General features: G+C 44.3%; 2 protein-coding genes across 6 annotated transcripts in view; one reads left to right on the forward strand and one right to left on the reverse strand.

The window, feature by feature from the left end:
* Positions 1-15,110, forward strand: part of PDZD8 (PDZ domain containing 8) — a 61,797-nt gene extending 46,687 nt beyond the window's left edge. The window contains exons 4-6 of one of the 2 annotated variants that reach the window (XR_014777574.1): positions 1,685-1,847; positions 9,069-14,036; positions 14,070-15,110. Coding sequence is in view for 1 of the 2 variants with exons in the window: in XM_084774043.1 (XP_084630169.1) it covers positions 1,685-1,847; positions 9,069-11,269 (2,364 nt within the window). In the remaining variant the exon portion in view is untranslated. Of the gene's footprint in view, positions 1-1,684; positions 1,848-9,068 lie in introns of both variants that reach the window. The other variant, XM_084774043.1, reaches the window with a different exon arrangement.
* Positions 11,573-19,734, reverse strand: part of SLC18A2 (solute carrier family 18 member A2) — a 38,104-nt gene continuing 29,942 nt past the window's right edge. For all 4 annotated transcript variants that reach the window (XM_084774047.1, XM_084774046.1, XM_084774045.1 and 1 more), the window contains exon 16: positions 11,573-17,164. In XM_084774047.1, the coding sequence (XP_084630173.1) occupies positions 17,060-17,164 (105 nt within the window). In that variant the 3' untranslated portion in view covers positions 11,573-17,059. The remainder of the gene's footprint in view (positions 17,165-19,734) is intronic.

Below are 19,734 nucleotides of genomic sequence, written 5' to 3' on the forward strand. Positions count from 1 at the left end.
TGCATTATCTGCAGAGGCCTTTGGGAACATTAGGTCTCCTGCAACTGGAGTTACAGACAGCACCATGTGGGGGCTGGGAGTCAAACCCTTAGAAAAGCAGCCAGTGTCCTTAACCACTAGGACAGCTTTCCAGCCCTCTTAATATTTTTGATGCATTGTTGCTTGAAAGTAGAAGTCCTATTCTATACCATAAAAAATGGAGTTCCAAAGTGCATCTAGAACAGATTATTACAAGAGCCATGTCTGCTGGTACAGGCCAACAATCTTGGCTATTCGTAGGTCGAGGCAGAAGGATCACAAGTTCATGGCCTGCTCATGCTATTGAGTAAATCTGAGGGCATCCTAGGCATCTCGGAAAGGCCCTGTCTCCCTAACAAAAGCAGAAAGAGAGCTGGGAATTCATCTCAATGGTAGATCGCTGGCCCAGAATGTATAAGGCTTTGGGGTCTTCCCCCAAAATTGCACAGATTAAAAATAGTTAGAAACTTGAAATTTTTTCTTCTGAGGGCCAGCAAGATGGCTCAGTGATTAAAGATGCTTGCCAGCAAACCTGATGACCTGAGTTTGATCCTTGAGACCCACAGAGTGGGGAGGAAAGAACCAACTCCCACAAGTTGTCCATTGACCACTACAGGCACACACTGAGGCATGTGTGCCCTTGCACAGAAAATAAGTAAACATAATAAAGAAAAATCCCAGAGGCTTAAACCAAAGTGAATTGTGCATGGCGAAGTTCTTGGGAAAAAATTCAGTATTACATTCACAGTGTATGATTGTATTCACCATGTCTCAGCTTTGACACAATTCTCAATTTTGTATTAAAGTATAAGCAAATGCAAATTCTAACAGTAGTTCTAGGTAATATGATTAGGAGTAGTTTTCTTTTGATTTTGTTTCTTTAATTCCAAATGTTTTACTATAGGTGTGCTTCCTTTAAAAAGACATATTGAACACATTGTGTTTAATATTTTTAGAATATTTTTGTTTGGCAATTTCATACCTGTATAAATTTTGGTGTTTGATGTATATATTTTGATCATATTCAGCTCAAATACTCTGTCCTACTTCCCTATGGGCCTGTGACCCTTACACATCCTTCCTTCTCACATCCGTATGTTCTCTCTTTTTTTGATATATTTTTACTCTGAGAATTTTATACATGTATACATGTATTTTGATCACACTCTCTCCCCACTCCCTCCTCCAATTTTCCCTGACCCTCCTTAACACATCCTTTCTCCCAACTTCATATCATCTTTGTTAATTTTTAATAGCTCACTAAGTCCAGTTAATGCTTATTATAAGTGTGTGGGTGTGGGGTGCTCTTCCTGGAGCATGGAAGAACTACCAATGGTGGCCACACAGCCAAAGAAAAACGACCCTCTCCTCCCTGGCATCTAGAAGCTCCTCAGCCAGGCTGCCCTATAGCGCCTTCCTCTCCTTACGTCCTCCTTTGTCCAGTTGGTGTTGCGTATGTGCTCATGGGTACACGGCCACGCACTGGAGCACAGGCAGCCCACCTCCTAATCTGAAAGTGCTAGTCTCCGTTGTCATGGTGACAGCTTCATTTCTCATTTATCTATAATTATAGTCACAGTGCTTCAAAAGTCACGGCTGACATTTTCTCATGTATTACTGTTATCTCAATGTTTTCTTTCTTTCTTTTTTAAATCTTTTATCAAAGGTTGAATTAATAAAAGGGAATTTACAAAGTGTTGGACTTACACTTCGTCTTGTTCAATCAACTGATGGGTATGCCGGACATGTTGTCATTGAAACCGTGGCCCCAAACTCACCTGCTGCCATTGCAGATCTGCAGCGAGGAGACCGGCTCATTGCTATTGGAGGTAACCACTACACACCGTGGCATAACTTAGTGTACAGAGAGGCTACAGAACAGGCTGGAGGTGGTTTTTCTCTCTTCCTTCTCCCTATTTCTGAAAGAAGCATCTATTAGTTTTATAACAGAAAACTTTCATTATAATAAAATTGTAAAAGATGCCTTAATATGCTTGTAAAACATGTGCCAGGTTAATCCTAAGCTTGGTGTCTTTAACATATTTCCTCTTTAAGCCACTTTATTACAGCATCTCTAATTTTCTTTCCCTTCCCATCGTCTCCTTTATGTTTATTATTGCATATAAGATTAAGAGCAAGTTAACAGTCCCTTCCTTCATGTCCGTCACTGCCATGACCCTGAGTATTAGCACAGCTCTTGTGGTGTGGGACTAGAGAGTGAGGTGGAGAAGAGGGAAGAGACACCACACACTGCCCCGCGGCTTGGCAGCGTGCTGTTCCTCAGAGCCCAACCTGAACCTCTGTGGTAAATGCTGCATACCTTCCTTTCAGCTGGATTGTTGTAAATAATGAAAATTAAAATTGAGGTGAGTTATTTGCTTGAGTGTATGTACATAATAGTAGGGCTCAACTGTACACAGCAGCACAGAAGTAATGCAAGCCCTTTTCAGTCTTCAGAGTACCTAGCCCACCTGTTGTACGCTTTGAACACATAAAACTGGATATAGTTAATCTTTAAAGAAGAATATGGTGTAATTTTTTTCCACAGCTAAGACAATAAGGCAGAGCAGTTCCTAACAGAAAATTACTTATCAGTGGGTATGTCAGAGAAGCTCTGTCTTTGATCCAAATCCATCTGGACATCAACATAATGAGATAGTTGTGCACCTGGTGGCCAGTTAAATTAGCATTTTCCTGTGGAAATCCCTCTGATTGTGGTATACACAGTATCTTGCACACCACAGTCACCCAGCAGTAGCGCTCAAAAGTTATTTAGAAAAACTGGAGCGGAGAATCTGCATTTTATTTGTTTGCTTTTTGGGGGGTTGGTTGTGTGTCCCCCCCGCCCAAGACAGGGTTTCTCTGCAGACCAGGCTGGCTTTGAACTCAAGAGATCTGCTTGCCTCTGCCTACCAAATGCTGGAACTAAAGGTGTGTGCCACCAGCTCCTGGCAAGAATCTGCCTTTCTTTCTTTCTTTCCTTCTTTCTTTCTTTCCTCCCTCCCTCCCTCCCTCCCTCCCTCCCTCCCTCCCTCCCTCCTTTCTTTCTTTCTTTCTTTCTTTCTTTCTTTCTTTCTTTCTTTCTTCTGGTTTTTCAAGATAGGGTTTCTCTATGTAGCCCTGGCTGTCCTGGACTAGCTTTGTAGACCAGGATGGCCACCTGCCTCTGCCTCCCGAGTGCTGGGATTAAAGGCATGGGCCCCCACGCCTGGCAAGAGTCCACATTTCTAACAAGCTCCCCAGGTCATGCAAGTGTTGCCAGTTCATGGATACTTAGGAGGACATGAAGGAGGCCTCATCCACTTCATAGCACTTTACAAATGCAAAGAGTTGGTTTCCTTCACCCAGAACATGGTTCAATATCGATGTTTTTTGCATTTAATACATAACCTGCTTTGGTCTTACCTACAGCTATTTTTTTACTACTACTATTACTACTACTACTACTACTACTACTACTACTACTACTACTACTACTACTACTATTATCATCATCATCATCATCATTATGTTTAAATGTGCCTTCATCATCATCATCATCATCATCATCATCATCATCATTATGTTTAAATGTGCCTTTAAAGCTCTGTTTTCAAATACACAAATAGCAAATACCTATTACCCGAAATAAATAAGTCTAAGCCATACAAATCTTTACAGAGGAAAAAGCAAAAGTTACATTTTCAAGATATCCAGCACTCAAAAGTACTAACAAGTTTTATTGATTGAAAAGTCAGGTTTTGTACACATTTCTTGTTAAAAGTTTCAAACAAAACAGAAAAGCCTTATTTTTTATTTAATGAGTATGCATGTTTTATATGTATGTCTGTCTGTGTACCACATGATGCAGTGTCTACAGAGGCCAGAATAGGATGTCACCTTTCCTGAGACAGGAAGTACAGAGGGTTATGAGCCCCCTGTGGATGCTAGGAACAGAACTCCTCCTCTGAGAGATAAGCAGTGCTGCTGACTGCTGAGGCTCCACACAAACACTGGTTCCTAGCTTCCCTCCCTGTATAAATAAGTATATCGCTTGTCTCCACTCTGGAACACAAGTTCAAGTCCTACTGTATATATTTTTTTAATATGTCATATACTTTGCTTTTTCCTTTTTCTTTTTTCTTTTTTCTTTTTTTGGTTCTTTGAGACAGGGTTTCTCTGTGTAGCCCTGGCTGTCCTGGACTCACTTTGTAGACCAGGCTGGCCTCGAGCTCACAGCGATCTGCCTGCCTCTACCTACCTAGTGCTGGGAGTAAAGCCGTGCGTTACCATGCCTGGCAACTTTCCTTATGTTAATAGATGTTTCTTATATTTATAGTTGTAATTTATTTAGATTTACAAAAGTTTTAGTAATAGGAGATTGGTAATAGAGAAATAAAATTGGCAAAATGTTATTTTCAGATTCAGTAATAGCATTAATTTTGCTGTTTTCTAAATCTCTGAGCATGTTTGTAATATTCTGAAACAAAAATCCAGATGCCAGACCTTGATGAATAAACCCTGATATAGAGACCACATAGAGACCACCTCCACAGACCGCATAGAGACCAACCACCTCCACAGACCACATAGAGACCAACCACCTCCACAGACCACATAGAGACCAACCACCTCCACAGACCGAATAGAGACCAACCACCTCCACAGACCTCATAGAGACCAACCACCTCCACAGACCTCATAGACACCACCTCCACAGACCTCATAGAGACCAACCACCTCCACAGACCTCATAGAGACCAACCACCTCCACAGACCACATAGACACCACCTCCACAGACCTCATAGAGACCAACCACCTCCACAGACCTCATAGAGACCAACCACCTCCACAGACTGCATAGAGACCACCTCCACAGACCTCATAGAGACCACCTCCACAGACCTCATAGAGACCAACCACCTCCACAGACCTCATAGAGACCAACCACCTCCACAGACCACATAGAGACCAACCACCTCCACAGACCGCATAGAGACCAACCACCTCCACAGACCACATAGAGACCAACCACCTCCACAGACCTCATAGACACCACCTCCACAGACCACATAGACACCACCTCCACAGACCTCATAGAGACCAACCACCTCCACAGACCTCATAGAGACCAACCACCTCCACAGACTGCATAGAGACCACCTCCACAGACCACATAGACACCACCTCCACAGACTGCATAGAGACCACCTCCACAGACCTCATAGACACCACCTCCACAGACCTCATAGAGACCAACCACCTCCACAGACCACATAGAGACCAACCACCTCCACAGACCACATAGAGACCAACCACCTCCACAGACCTCATAGAGACCAACCACCTCCACAGACCACATAGAGACCAACCACCTCCACAGACCTCATAGAGACCAACCACCTCCACAGACCTCATAGAGACCAACCACCTCCACAGACCTCATAGACACCACCTCCACAGACCTCATAGACACCACCTCCACAGACCGCATAGAGACCAACCACCTCCACAGACTGCATAGAGACCAACCACCTCCATAGACTACATAGACCTCATAGAGACCAACCACCTCCACAGACCACATAGACACCACCTCCACAGACCTCATAGAGACCAACCACCTCCACAGACCACATAGACACCACCTCCACAGACCTCATAGAGACCAACCACCTCCACAGACCTCATAGAGACCAACCACCTCCACAGACCTCATAGAGACCAACCACCTCCACAGACCTCATAGAGACCAACCACCTCCACAGACCTCATAGAGACCAACCACCTCCACAGACCTCATAGAGACCAACCACCTCCACAGACCACATAGAGACCAACCACCTCCACAGACCTCATAGAGACCAACCACCTCCACAGACCTCATAGAGACCAACCACCTCCACAGACCTCATAGAGACCAACCACCTCCACAGACCTCATAGAGACCAACCACCTCCACAGACTGCATAGAGACCACCTCCACAGACCTCATAGAGACCACCTCCACAGACCTCATAGAGACCAACCACCTCCACAGACCTCATAGAGACCAACCACCTCCACAGACCACATAGAGACCAACCACCTCCACAGACCGCATAGAGACCAACCACCTCCACAGACCACATAGAGACCAACCACCTCCACAGACCTCATAGACACCACCTCCACAGACCACATAGACACCACCTCCACAGACCTCATAGAGACCAACCACCTCCACAGACCTCATAGAGACCAACCACCTCCACAGACTGCATAGAGACCACCTCCACAGACCACATAGACACCACCTCCACAGACTGCATAGAGACCACCTCCACAGACCTCATAGACACCACCTCCACAGACCTCATAGAGACCAACCACCTCCACAGACCACATAGAGACCAACCACCTCCACAGACCACATAGAGACCAACCACCTCCACAGACCTCATAGAGACCAACCACCTCCACAGACCACATAGAGACCAACCACCTCCACAGACCTCATAGAGACCAACCACCTCCACAGACCTCATAGAGACCAACCACCTCCACAGACCTCATAGACACCACCTCCACAGACCTCATAGACACCACCTCCACAGACCGCATAGAGACCAACCACCTCCACAGACTGCATAGAGACCAACCACCTCCATAGACTACATAGACCTCATAGAGACCAACCACCTCCACAGACCACATAGACACCACCTCCACAGACCTCATAGAGACCAACCACCTCCACAGACCACATAGACACCACCTCCACAGACCTCATAGAGACCAACCACCTCCACAGACCTCATAGAGACCAACCACCTCCACAGACCTCATAGAGACCAACCACCTCCACAGACCTCATAGAGACCAACCACCTCCACAGACCTCATAGAGACCAACCACCTCCACAGACCTCATAGAGACCAACCACCTCCACAGACCACATAGAGACCAACCACCTCCACAGACCTCATAGAGACCAACCACCTCCACAGACCTCATAGAGACCAACCACCTCCACAGACCTCATAGACACCACCTCCACAGACTGCATAGAGACCACCTCCACAGACCTCATAGAGACCACCTCCACAGACCTCATAGAGACCAACCACCTCCACAGACCTCATAGAGACCAACCACCTCCACAGACCACATAGAGACCAACCACCTCCACAGACCGCATAGAGACCAACCACCTCCACAGACCACATAGACACCACCTCCACAGACCTCATAGAGACCAACCACCTCCACAGACCTCATAGAGACCAACCACCTCCACAGACTGCATAGAGACCACCTCCACAGACCACATAGACACCACCTCCACAGACTGCATAGAGACCACCTCCACAGACCTCATAGACACCACCTCCACAGACCTCATAGAGACCAACCACCTCCACAGACCACATAGAGACCAACCACCTCCACAGACCACATAGAGACCAACCACCTCCACAGACCTCATAGAGACCAACCACCTCCACAGACCACATAGAGACCAACCACCTCCACAGACCTCATAGAGACCAACCACCTCCACAGACCTCATAGAGACCAACCACCTCCACAGACCTCATAGACACCACCTCCACAGACCTCATAGACACCACCTCCACAGACCGCATAGAGACCAACCACCTCCACAGACTGCATAGAGACCAACCACCTCCATAGACTACATAGACCTCATAGAGACCAACCACCTCCACAGACCACATAGACACCACCTCCACAGACCTCATAGAGACCAACCACCTCCACAGACCACATAGACACCACCTCCACAGACCTCATAGAGACCAACCACCTCCACAGACCTCATAGAGACCAACCACCTCCACAGACCTCATAGAGACCAACCACCTCCACAGACCTCATAGAGACCAACCACCTCCACAGACCTCATAGAGACCAACCACCTCCACAGACCACATAGAGACCAACCACCTCCACAGACCTCATAGAGACCAACCACCTCCACAGACCTCATAGAGACCAACCACCTCCACAGACCTCATAGACACCACCTCCACAGATCACATAGACACCACCTCCACAGACCGCATAGAGGTGGGATTGGGATGAAGCTTTTGCCTACTAGAAGAGCCCATTAGATGATGCTTCGTTGTGCATATGCCAAGCTACAGTGCTCCTGGGGTGTAGTATTGTTAGATAGAAGTAGTAGAAGTTATTAGGCTAAATGCGTCAGGAAGAGCCCTGTGAAGAAGGTCAGAATTCCACTGATGTTTGTAAACTAGTGGTTTCTTAGCTGAAACTGGAAAACCCAGCAACATGGTCTTTAAAGCTGAAAAGGTGTGATGAGAGACAGCTAAAGGCTCTTTACGACTCTAGTTAAGGCCGGTGGGCAGCAGGCAGAAGATCAGAACACCAAAGACCACAGAAACGGAGTTCAGAGTTGGATTGACAGCTGTGGGAACATGGGAGTCAGCTGTCTGCAGGGCTGGATTAGGAGGAAGGTAGCAAGTTGATTTATAGTCAGGACAAAACGATGTGTATTGTAATCAACATGTTTAACTTTAAAGCATCTTACCTTTAATTCTTTCTTTCTTAAAAAAGTTGATCATCATTTATGGGTATGGACAGGGTCTGTGAAAGGGCCTGCTCCCTACAGCATTGCATTTGCTACATATACTTTGGACACTGGTTTCTAAATGTGAATCATTTGCTTGCAAGCCCTGGAGTTGTTTGAGGACTTCCTTCAGTGAAATGTCAGCTTCCCATCACTTAGAGCGTGCTGTGTCCACTAGTAAGCCTGTTCAGATAGGCCTCACTCTGCTCACGGCCACAGTTCAACTGAGACACAGGTTTTTCACGTCAGGAGGGAATGGGAAGCCCTTAGGAACTAGCAGCTGCCTGGGGGCTTTTGTATCATTTAGGTAGTAGAATATTTCCAAGGCACCATGTGCTGATTAATTCAAATTCAAGGAAATTATTTTTTTGCAGTTTCTTTATTGCTCTTCCATTTAGTAAGTCATCGGGAGGTAATGGCAAGAGAAGAGTTTTGTTGCAGTAATTTACATTCTTCTCATTTTGAATCTTAAACCAGGTGTGAAAATCACATCGACACTGCAAGTGTTAAAGCTCATCAAGCAGGCTGGGGACCGAGTTCTGGTGTACTACCAGAGGCCTGTCGGCCAGAGCGGCCAAGGGCCGGTGCTGCAAGACAGTGTGGGCCAGCTGGAGGAAAGCTTTCTGCCAAGCTCCTGCCAGCCAGGTTTTGAAGAGGAAGCTGCTGGGCTGCCAGTGGACACTGAAAATAGAGACCTTGATTCTGAGTTTGAAGACCTGGCAAGTGATGTCAGAGCACAGACAGAGCTCAAAGAGGACGCACAACCGTTAAGTCACAGTCCCAAACGCACTCCAACAACACTTCCTATTAAACCCCTTGGCCCTATATCCCCAGTTTTAAATCGTAAATTAGTTTCAGGAATCCACCCACCACCACAAAAACTTCCATCCAAAGAAGGAAATAAACCATCAACTCTAAAAACATCAGAGGCCACAGAAGCAGCCCAAGTGTCCAAGCCCCAAGGACCCACTTTCAAACCACCTGTGCCACCACGACCACAGGTGAGAGTGCCTCTGCCTACCACTGATGCCCCAGCTCAGGCCGACCCAGATGCTGTGGAAAAGCCAGACAAGGTGCTGCTTGCTCCTCCTCCTGCAGAGAAGCCTTCGGAGAAGCCAGTGAAGAGTGGGGATCATGGAGAAGACGTGGCAGCAGGAAAGCAGTCATCAGCAAAGCCGGAAGTGGTGAAAGATCTTTCTTCAGAAAGTTCTGGCCCAGCTAAGGATACTTCAGATGACCATCAGATGTGGGAGTCATCAGAGGTTCTTTATCGTAATAAGGTAGGAAAGTGGTCAAGAAGCAGAGCGTCCTGCGTGTTTGACGTAGAGGCCGGCCAAAGGTACCTGAATGTCGCGCTGTGGTGCAGGGATCCTTTCAAGTTAGGAGGCCTCATCTGTTTGGGGCATGTTAGTTTAAAACTTGAAGAAGTGGCGTTAGGGTGCCTGGCTACGTCAAGCATGGAGTACCTTTCAAAGTTCAGGTTGGAGGCCCCTTCACCCAAGGCCATGGTCACGAGAACTGCACTCCGCAGTCTGAGTATGCAAAAGGGCTTCAATGACAAATTTTGTTTTGGTGACATTACTGTTCATTTCAAATACTTAAAGGAAGGAGAGTCAGACCACCACATAGTTCCTAATGTAGAGAAAGAAAAAGAGCTCCATTTGGTTGAGGAAGTTTCTACACTCCCTAAAGATGAGCATTTTGTGGGACAGATGAGTCTGTCAGAAAATAAACATAGTTTCCAAGATACTCAGTTCCAAAACCCAACGTGGTGTGATTACTGTAAGAAGAAAGTATGGACAAAAGCTGCTTCCCAGTGCATGCTCTGTGCATACGTGTGTCACAAGAAGTGTCAGGAGAAGTGTCTAGCTGAGACGCCTCTCTGTGGGGCAACCGAGAGGCGGATAGACCGGACCCTGAGAAACCTCAGGCTGGAAGGGCAGGACCCACTGTTGGGCCTTCCTCCTCGTGTTGAGACAGAAGCGAGCAAGTCGGTCACTAGAACAGCAGGGCTGACCAGGCACATCATCAATACTAGCTCTCGTTTGCTAAATCTGCGTCAAGTCTCTAAAACTCGCCTTTCTGAACCTGGAACAGATCTTGTGGAACCGTCACCAAAACACACGCCCAATACATCAGACAATGAAGGCAGCGACACAGAGGCCTGTGGTCCAAACAGCCCTTCCCAGCGAGGGAACAGTGCAGGGGTGAAGTTAGTGAGGAAGGAGGGGGGGCTGGATGACAGTGTTTTCGTTGCGGTTAAAGAGATCGGCCGCGACCTGTACAGAGGCTTGCCGACTGAGGAGAGGACCCAGAAGCTGGAGTTCATGCTGGACAAGCTGCAGAATGAAATTGACCAGGAGCTGGAACACAACAACTCCCTTGTTAGGGAAGAAAAGGAAACAGCTGATGCAAGGAAACGGTCACTGCTTTCTGCTGCTTTGGTTAAATCAGGAGAAAGACTACAAGCCCTGACCCTTCTGATGATCCACTACAGAGCAGGCATTGAAGACATTGAGACTTTAGAGAGCCTGTCTTTAGACCAGCACTCGAAAAAAATAAGCAAGTACACCGAGGAGACAGAAGAAGACCTTGATAGTGAAATAAGCCAACTGATAGACTCTCAGCCATTCAGCAGCATCTCGGATGACTTGTTTGGCCCATCTGAGTCTGTGTGACCAACAAGCCATTTAGACTTTGAAAGGATTGGGGACAGGTTGCATGTGGAGTGCCATGGGCACAGCCACGTCCAGTTCTCGCACGGTGCGCCTCGGCCTCTGCAGCTGCTTGTGTAAGAAGGGAAGGGTGGCTTCTCCAGCAGAAACATGACCAGCCCTCCAAAGTGCTTGATTCAGGCTGTGCTTATAGTTAGTGGGGTTTTTTTGGATTTATACTGGGAATTGGGTTTTATTAATTTATTTTTAATCTTTTCTAATTATGTAAGCTAACTTTTTGTGTTCGTGTTATGTCTCACTGTCATATTTTCTTCCTGTTTTTTTTTTAAAATTAGTGTTAAATAAGGTCCTGACCAGATTCCTGAAATATTTTCATTCTCATTTTCATCACGGTTATAACAGCAGATTTGTTGCATGCCTAAATTGACAGCAGTAATCACTGAAGGAACCAGTTTAACTTTTCTTCTGTGTTTTCAGGTTTAAACAGCTGTACTTGGCTTGAGGTTTTTGTTATGGGGTTTGGAGATTTTTGTTTTATTTTATTTTGCTTTTGTTGTTGTTGTTATCGTTGCCAAATGTAATGAAAGCAGACCCTACAGCGGATTTAATTTAATTATTTACATACATTGCTTGCTTCTTATGCGTCTATGATACTTTTAAAGCTTTTATGCACTTGAGGTATCGTAAAATTATAGTAATTAACTAGAAGAGGTTGCACTGAATAGAGAATAAATGCAAAACCTAGTTGGTGAAGATTTTGTAGAGAGGGTAACAAGATTTTAGTCCTGAAGAACAGTGACCAGCAGGGCTCTGAGGTATCTTTCAGATGTTGGTGCTCTCCTTTTAAAGGGGAGCTAGGAACAGTTGAGATGGTTTTTCATCTTTGGTTCTCCCATAGGAAATAAAGCATGTACAGGATATTTAAATTTTCCAGGACTTGTTCTGAAAGTGACTGCATTGATAACTGGTTTTTGGTTTTTTTGTTTTGTTTTTTTGTTTTTGTTTTTTTAATGTTAATGTAGGTATATGATGTGGAGGGCAGTTATACAGGATGTGTTTACTACATCACCTGGTGTCTTGTGGCCTTATGGGAAGGTCGGCCACTCTGAATATGTAGTAGTTCAGACTGTCTCCATGCATTGCAAAGAGAAACAAGAACAGGCAGCACACGGTCCTCTGAAGAGGGGGCCTGCTGTGGTGCTGAGCCCATCTAGTGGATGCTGTGACAACAGAGCAGTATGTGGTCTTGACCTCTGTTGATGATGTATCTTAAAGATCTGCGCCTGCTATACTTGTAGAATAGAAAAGTGTTTTCCCCTTTACAGGTAACTACTACGATAACACATAAACCAACTCAATTTAAAACTATATGGAACAGTTCTTTGGCTGCAGGAAAATGCATAGTATAATAGTAAAAAGATCAGCCCAGTCTGTAACCCACACTCCAACAGGAGTTTAAGGTGAAGCTCTTTAGTGAGCTCTGCAGCCTCAGGCAGGTCACAAAGGGCCACGCAGCTCCCCATCTGCAAAGGTACTTACTCTGCCTCACAGGATTGCTGTGAGGAAAACAGGAGCAAAACTGCAAAAGCGCTTTGAACAGTAAAATGCTGTAAGAAGAAAAGGTATTACTGAGACGAGAAAAGCACTGTTGAGTGTAGAGGAGTTATCCCGTCTCCACTCAGTCCCAGCTCTCATTCCCGGCATTAAGTGAGATGCTAGGCACAGACCTCCTTCCCGGGCTATAGAAAAGGCTAAATCTGCCCAGCCTCTACCACACCCCTGGTTTTGACTGTTTATTTAAGCATGCTCACAACTTAAAAGAACACCACAATAGACTTTCCACAACAGATCCCAGAAGCTAAAATGTTGTTTCACGTCTTATGCTTGAAACGATCTGCTTGATGTGTAGCTATGTTTCATCTTGTGAACAGTGACTTGCCGTTGCCACCCTGAAGGTGCTGTGTCTGTCAGTGGCTGGCATGTTTATGGATCAGACCATGGAAGTTTCCTGGATGCCCAAGCTTGCTCCTGCACTGATGCATTTGAAAGAGCTGCAGCAATTCTGCAAAGCTTTATAGTTCTGAGACTACTCATGCTTTAAAGTATTTATCTCTGTAGAACCACAGCCATGGAAAGCTCAACTGTGCTGCTAACGATGCCTGTAAAATACACCTTTAATGTAGTGCAATGTGCTTCTGTTGGGAGAGACAGTGGAGGCATCCCAGCTGCGCTTTAGAGCAGAGAAGGGGAGGAACTAACTCCTAGGACCGAGAGCAGAGTAAGGTATAGGCTTCAGTTTAAAAAGGTGTATTGTATTACATTACTCATGTAATCTTGCTGCCATGCTATGTTATCAATAGCTAAAATAATAAAGACTACCACAGAAAACAAGAATATCTTCATTTGATGACATCTAAAACTAAGGTGCCTGGGTCTTCTCTGGCATTGTTGCCTGGTGTAATTTGGCCATGCAGATAAGCTCGCAATCTACTTTTCCTAAACAAATATGAAGAAGCATTCAGATTTTTACTGTTGCTTCCTTACCTTTTGAAACAGATAGATGGATTTTTTTCTAATGCTATATAATAATATATTATTCATAGTCAGACCTGTCTCAGAAAAGAAAAATTAGACTATTGAAAGTGTATTCCCTCCACTGGTATCATATTGAATGCCTGGATTAAGCAAAATGAACAGCACTTTAGTATTGTTTTGCAATCATAATATGCTATATTTATTTTTTACTTACTGTGTTGGTTTTGTTTGTTTTGTTTTGTTTTGTTTTGTTTTGTTTTGTTTTGAGACAGAGTCTCTCTCCATAGATCTGGCTGTCCTGGAACTCCCTGTATAGATCAGGCTGGCCTCAAACTCCACAGAGGTCTGCCTGCCTCTCCTCTCAAGTGCTGAGATTAAAGGCATGCACCACCATGTCCACTGTGCTGGACTTCGTTCAGTAATACTAGAACATAGTGTGTAGACACTTTCTCATTCTAAGAACAGCCTAAAACTTTGAGAATAAAGTCTACCTTAAAAAAATTTTTTAAAGATATTTTGAACATATTTGACTCTAATAGTAAGACAATAGAGTTGAAAATTTTAAGTGCCCTAAAGTTTTGAAATCACTTCAATTTTTAAAAAAATGTATTATCTTAATTTCTAAATTGAGGTGATGATTTTTGTTCTCCTCCCCCTCAAAAAGTAAATAATTCTTAAAAGGGGGTTACATCATCCTTTTTGATCCCTTAATGTTCCTTAAGGTCTTAGTAAAACAGCAGGCCACCCTAATCCTGGAAACTACCACATGTATCCCATTCAAAATTATGCTTGTTTCTAGGACGCTTGGAGCCTGTTCTGTCAGATGGCCAGGTATTACAGCTCTCTCAGTCAGATAATTACCTGTTCACAGCCATCAGAACAATTCATTTGAGTTACAAGTCCAGGGCGACTCCCTGTTTTTCCACACTGAGAAGATATAACAAGTCATATATTTCATTTAAAGGAAACAGTGGAAAACCAAAGAGGATGGTTCACCCTAGCCTGGAATGACTTTTGCCTGATGCCTGCAAACGCAAAGAATACTTTTAAATTAAATATCTACAGCCAAAACAACGTCTGTGTATCTTATTCCAAAAACAATGTTAATGAAATGGTTCATGAAAGAATACAGGCAGGCACATCACAGTGTTCAAGAAAATTTATTAAGTAATCTAGCTAAAGTGCAACCAGAACAGATACACTTAGCAGTCAAGAGAGTTGAGCATCCATTGCTACCTCACTAAGATTTTTGTGTCTGAATTACCACGTACAAACAAAAGCCACCTCTACTTAAAAAAAAAAAAAAACATCCAGGGAGCTATGCATTCTTTGCTCTGGCACATGCACAGTATTTTTTATACACTATTTTCAGTCTTGTGTACCCAGGATTTTAGTCATATAAATGTCTTTACTTTCCCCTCAGAAACAACTTGTCCTCTGCTCTACAAGTAGTTCTGAAATGTCTCTTTTATCTTTTCCCTGGAGACCAGTGACAGGCGTGCCTTTGCTGTCATGCTTACTGAGGCTGAGGCCTCCACAGCAGAAATGACACAGGAACCAATGGCCGTATATGGTCTTGTGGGCACGGAAACTATAGCACTCTATCCACATTACTTCTAAAGCTGTCCTGGAGAAGTTTAAGCCCCAGCTTTTTACTCTAGCCGCATGACAGTTCCTTCCTCTACAGCCATCCTTCAGAGTTGCAGCTCTGTGTAATTGTCCCTGCCAGACTTCACGTCACCAAGATCGCACGGAAAGCTCCCTAAAGCAGAAGAAGCAGTTGCCACGTTCCTGAAGAATGTGTAGTAGCTAATGGGTTTGAGGGGTGGTTGTCCTAAAGTTCTCTTAGTGTCCAAGGTCACACAAGCACAGTTCAGCTTAGCAAAACTCACAGTTTTGTTTGTAAATGATTACAGGACTGCAGGATTAACACATACTATTTGAGATATATTCCATTCTGTGTTTGCATTCCAGAAGATTGTAATCTCATACAAAGCAATTACAAGTGCTGTTCACTAACAGTATTAGCTGGCACACTGAAAAGGTATGTCTGTGTTGTCATGCTTAGAAAAATTATTCTACCAGCACACAAGTTGATACAATAACACATACACATTTGTAGATATTTTTTTCTGCTTCAGAAAGGGAAAGTGTCCTGACCACCCTATTATCTTTCTTAACAATTATGTTAGACATGAACAATTTCATTCCTTCATCTTTCTTTGAAATTCATTTCTACATTGGTATCAACAACTTTTAGGAGTTTAAAAAATAACAGCAACTCAAAATTAACAAATCGCTAGAAAAACACTTGGATCACCTGCAAGCAGGTGAAAGATGTACCAGTCTGATTTTTCACATTGTAGCAGCTTGATAGCCTTGTTTCCTTTTCCAAAATGTGAACTAGGTTTGATGAGCTATATCATGCTTAATTCTGACAGTGTATAAAGTGCATAAGTTTTTCTTTTCACCCAATGAAACCATCAAGTATGTATCTTTAAAAAGAAAGCGTACGTGGGTCCTTTCCTCTGCTTTCAGAACATTCGCTCTTTACAAATCTTTGTTGGCTTTCATGATTGCTGCCGGTGATATAGACACAGAAGACAAAGTTTACAACCATCCCTTTCCAGATGGGTGGTTATCAGAAAACTAATGCCAGCAAAGGTTTATGAATAGCTCTGAAATATGGCTGATACAATTTCCTGTCCTCTGCACTTGAGACGGCTAGCCTTTAACTCATAAATACACTGACGCTAGTTATGACTAGCTAGGTGGCACGTCCAGTGTTGCTGCACAACGCGCTGTCTTACATGATTCTGTTTGTCAGACTTGTAGTTTCTCGATGGCGAGTCTCAGATAATGTGTGCTTTAAACACTCGTTACCAGTACTCAGAAAAAAAATACAAGATTTTTTTTGTCCAAGTGTTCGTGAATGTAAGTTAAAAAATTATATTTGATTTGGATTCAAATATTTATACATTTACAGTATACCTATTTCGTCAAAATATATTGTATAATATTTAATAAAAGTCAAATAGATAAAATAAAGTTTTGAACACTATTTATACAAACCCCTAGAAAAGCTGCTTTTTCTTTATAAGGCTGTTGGCAGTCGGTCATAACCATGGAAAAGAAAGTATCACCTTTGGTTGTTTCATTCTGTGCCAGGAATGGATGCTGTGACTAAGGCAGTTCTGCATGAGTCATCTCACTGGAAACACTTGGACACAGTTAAACATTTGGCGATTTAAGAGGGTCTCAGTCACTCTCAGATTCTTCATCTTCGCCAATGGGATATGACTGGACATTATTCTGAGTGTACATTTTTGTTTTAATGGGGCAGTTGTGGTCCATGAGGATAGCCTGAAAACAGAATGCAAGTACATTAGCTTGTTTTATAAAGATAAGATTATTTTAACCTACTGCTGTTAAGGATTACTGTTCGGAAAGCTGTATAGTCTGTTAAATAGACAGTCATTAGCACATTAGCTAACAGTCATTAGCATGTCTTGACCTTGAAGGTCTGGCATTCCTCACTCAGCAAAAAGCTTCAGGTAATAGGCAAGAAGTAAAGCGGTCTCTAGGATGTTTTCATTGGAGGTAGAGGTTGAGTTTTGTGATTCAAAGATGGGTGGATTGGGTTTAAGAAAAGTTAAGCAGAATTTTGTAAGGAGTGGGAACTGTGAGCCTCATTGCCGCCAACTTGCGCTTTACAGACTGCCACAACGGGGCACTTCATGAAGATGTTTGAAGGGAGCTCTTGTTAGAAATGTAAGGATGTCTGAACTAGAATCCACTCCATTATTCCCAGTCATGGATCTTGCTCTAGTGCTAGCCATCTACACGACTGTTTTACAATGTTAAAACCATATTTTGCCGTGGCCTCTTTTTTTCTTAGGTCAAGTATCCCCAGGGCTTTGTTCACAGGTGTGATATTCATACGTCTTTCTCCATATTCTGTCTGCTCTTTTAGCACAAGTGCACACATAAAAGCCCTCTGCCCTCTTTTACTGTTTCAGAAAAACCAAAAATAGTGTAACTACAAAAAACAAAAACAAACCTTTATGCTTTCTTTTTAAAGCATCCTCAACAAGAAGTACTCATAGACAGCCTTCCTGCTGACAGTGTGCCTAACTGTGCAGTAATCTGATAATCTAGCTGACATCTTTTCAGGAACATAGCTACAAGTAGACAAAAGCCTCAGCTTTCACAGTGAGTCTAGGTGGGAGGTTGGGCACAGAAGCTTAAAGAACTTTGGCCAAGGAGAGCTGTGGGCCTGGTTCAGGAGTTGAGCATTGGCTTCCCTTCCAAAGGACCCAGTTCAATCCCCAGCATCTACATAGCAGCTCACAACTGTAACTCCAGCTCCAGGGGACTGGAGAGTCTAAAACAAACATGCAGGGGAACAGAAAACCTGACCAGATGATCAATTCCTTTATGTGGAATAGCATAGAACATATATCTCCATGTAAATTTCAAATCAGCTCAATAACTCATAGTCCCCGACATAGTGTGTAGTGTAACTAAGGGGTGATTAAAAACTATAGGTTGGTACAGATAATTGGTTTCTGGTTATTTTGGATTCATAATGGTTGGTGGTGAGTGCAAAGAACAGCGAAGAGTGCAGCCATGATGGTGCATGGCAGCCCAGGACAGATTGCACTTTTTAAGCATCGGTGGCAGCTGGAGAAGTGCAGTGTGAGGCCGTGTGCCAACCAAATGGATCAGGTGTGTCTGCGCAGTCTCCTTCCACAGGAGCCATCCCCCCAAGATGCCCCCCACCCAGCCCCGTGGAGTCTGCAAGTCTGCCCGTGGCAGCCGAGCTTGATGTCTGTTAGTTACCATTCCCAGCAGATGTGCTAAGACTACACTCAGTGCTCTACCCTTGTATCGCTTCCCAAGAGATTCTCAGAAGACCTGCTGTGTGACACAAGGTAACTGCCAGCTTCAAACTCAACTCCGTTTTCAATCATGCTGCTTCCTGGGTGAGTTGATAGTTGTACTTTAAGAGTTTGGTTACTAAAATAGTTGAGGCAACAGCCATTGCACACTTGAACCATTTCCTTGTGTTACACGAAGGTTTAGGGCATTGGAAGCTAAGGTAGTCTCCCCAGATTTAGTGATGCTTAAGGAAACGTGCCAAGATCGCTAGAGATGGAGCGGGGGTAGAGTGGAGCTGGTTAAAAATGAAGCCCCAGGTTCCGACCTTCTCAGCACTGTCAACAGCCTCCAGAAACATTGCTATAGTTACATTGTGTAAGACTAGCCTCCACCTGCCGACATGAATGTCTTGGGCACTAACTATGTCTGTGTCCTTACCCTGAAAGTCCTGTGCCAGCAACTTAACTCCAAAGGTACGGCCAGGTACCCAGGGCTACGGGTGGAGGACTCACAGGAGGTAAAAGGTTAACAAAAGGTCTGCAGAGGACATGGGAGCTTAGGTGAACCCTGGAGGATAGGAGGATCTGCAGGAGACAGGTTTGAATAGGCAAATCATAGATGCTGGAGGGCATTAGGTAACGTGCACTACACCAACACAGCTACCAGGGGTCGTACTAGGAGACACCGGTTGGAAAGTACCACCAACCCTGGCAGCATCAGGCTCGAGCCTTGACCTCTACTTGGCCCACAGGGAGCAAGGCCACATGGGAAAAAGTGGCCGCCATTGTCTTAGTCACAGTCACCATTTCACGTCTATTAGGAACTTCAGGACAAGACAGAGAATGCAGATTCAATTAATAACTGTTCTGGGAGTTGCTGCACACCTTTCCTCTCAGGAGGCAGAGGCAGATGTATTCCCCTCCCCCCCACCCCCGAGTTTGAGGACAGGCTGATCTACACAAAGTTCTCAACCAGCCAGGGCTAGGTAGCCAGACCCTGTCTTTAAGGGCTGCACTGGGCTTAGGGAGACAGTTTAATGGGTAAAGACAATG

Source organism: Acomys minous (assembly GCF_964271855.1).
Source record: "Acomys minous genome assembly, chromosome: 2".
Taxonomy (NCBI): domain Eukaryota; kingdom Metazoa; phylum Chordata; class Mammalia; order Rodentia; family Muridae; genus Acomys; species Acomys minous.